At 39.3% G+C, this 2,119-nt stretch overlaps 1 protein-coding gene across 1 annotated transcript; it reads right to left on the bottom strand.

Annotated features, from left to right (window-relative positions):
- Positions 1-363: 363 nt before the first annotated feature.
- Positions 364-1,299, bottom strand: LOC109168720 (kunitz trypsin inhibitor 2-like). The gene has a single exon (XM_019317702.1). It carries the CDS (start codon positions 1,190-1,192, stop codon positions 575-577), a length of 618 nt encoding a protein of 205 aa, XP_019173247.1. The 5' UTR covers positions 1,193-1,299; the 3' UTR covers positions 364-574.
- Positions 1,300-2,119: the final 820 nt, after the last annotated feature.

Here is a 2,119-nt window from a genome sequence, read left to right as displayed (position 1 = left end):
GTCTCAAGTCCAAGAGAAACTAACCCACCCAAAATCAACAAGCAAGTGTCTAAGTAATAAAAGTAAATATTTGCCAACAGTTAGACAAATTAAACTTACATAAAATTAAACCTAGTCTAAACAAGAAAAGGGACTTGCCCAATGCACAAACACAAAATAGCCCGTAAACAAGAATGTCCCAATTTTGTCAAAATTTGGTTACAAAACAACAACTCTCAAAGTATGCCAGAATGATAGAAACGACTCAAATGCCAAGGAAGCTGTAAGGAGACACATAAGTCCGCAAACTAGAACTAAAAAAGTAACGCATAAATCTAAAGTAGAAACAATGACACACAGGCCTAAAGTAAAAATAATGGGACCTAAAGTAAAAATAATGGGACGCTTAAAAAATATTTTATGCATAGTTGATTAACATATTTAATCATTGGATATGATATTTCCCACAACAAGCCAATTACTAGCACTCCAATGACGAGTTTTCTCTTGAGGATGGTTTATTGTAACACTACATGTCTAGATCCATATCGCTAAGATAACTTAGGATCAGCTAGCACATATATAGATGGAACATTTAAGCCTTCTTAAAGTTGACCTCCAAAGGGGGAAGGGAACTGTCTACTACCAAACGCCTGTGTCCGTTCTCGACCTTAATGCCAATATCTTGGCAAACAGGGTTGCAGTCGCACAAGGAATACGGACAAAAGTTAAACTTGTAACCATTCTTGGTCTTCAGAATCATGAACCAGCTTCTCGCCGTGGAAGAACCCGGGTTCCCCTTATCTCCACCGCTCAACACGTACTGAACGACGTCAACGTTTTCTGGATCGTGTGCGATTTGCCAGACAGTAGACTCCTGGCATCCCGTGTTTGAGCCAGAGAACACGACGTTGAGATCCGTCCCATTGCGAACCGCGCCTTTGGGTTTCACGGGGAAGAACGATACCGAGTCGCCGGCCACTTTTGGGGCGACTTGGACGACGCTCTTCGGGCAGGTCTCTTTGCCGGTGGAGGCTAGATCGAGCCCTCCTCCCTGTTTCGGCTGCACTGGGACAACGTAGTACTTCACACCGCTTTGGACGGCCTTTCCGTCGGTGTCGAGCACCGCGGGGGGTTTCTGTGCTGCCTCGCAAAGCAAGGCGGAGAAGAGAAAGAGAGATAAGAATAAAAGCGGAGTCTCCATTAAATTCATGTCTTGAAAATGTGTATTACGATTCTGTAAGAAGATGAGATAAGGGGAGAGCCACTGAGCCACGAACCTGGCAAGGATTTAATAGGCGCGAAGTGTGGGGATGTGTCTCATACCTAACGATTAATGGATTTATTGGTATTATCACCTATCCTATGGCAAATACGGTACACGCAGCTGTCTGATCCACGGTTCAAAATGACGTTGAATTTTATGAGTTAAGAATAATATACATTATGAATTAGAATAATATACTTTATTGGTTAGAATAATGTATATTATTGTTAAGAATAATAAAACTTCTTGGGTAATATATACTTTATGAGTTAGAATAATGTACATTATGCATTAGAATAAAGTATGTTATGAATTATAAAAATGTATGTTACAGTGGGTCACGTGAAATAACATTACACAAAACGATGTTGTTTTCGGACTGTGGTCCATTCAGTTGTGCGGACCATGGTCCACGCAATAACTATTGCCTATCTTATTGGATGGGCGCGGATAAAGGCCAAGTTCAAACACAAGGTGGCTAAACTAAAAATTGTTGGGAGGAGGTTTGAAAGGTCAAGTTCACCATGATGTTTTTTTTTTATTTTTTTTTATATTTTAGGAATGTAACGATACAAGTAAATAAAGTTGCGCCTTGATTACAAGGTGTTGCTTAATTAGTAGTAAACGTTTAATTTTACAAATGGCATCAGAGGTAGATCATGGGTTCAAATACGGATGGATTGGTTCAATTGAGAAATAGATTTGATGGAATCCGGATTATTCATGAATTAATAATGAAAAAGTATAAGTTTAGAATAATTTCAATGGAGTTTTGGGTGAATTATATTTTTGCTGTTAAAGAAGTAAGAGAAAATGAGGTGGCTAGGAGATAGTGTTGAAGTTTTTAGGCTATCTCCAACTCATTACACCAAA

Source organism: Ipomoea nil, unplaced genomic scaffold, assembly GCF_001879475.1.
Source record: "Ipomoea nil cultivar Tokyo-kokei standard unplaced genomic scaffold, Asagao_1.1 scaffold3226, whole genome shotgun sequence".
Taxonomy (NCBI): Eukaryota; Viridiplantae; Streptophyta; class Magnoliopsida; order Solanales; family Convolvulaceae; genus Ipomoea; species Ipomoea nil.
This window is presented reverse-complemented; position numbering and strand designations above follow the sequence as displayed.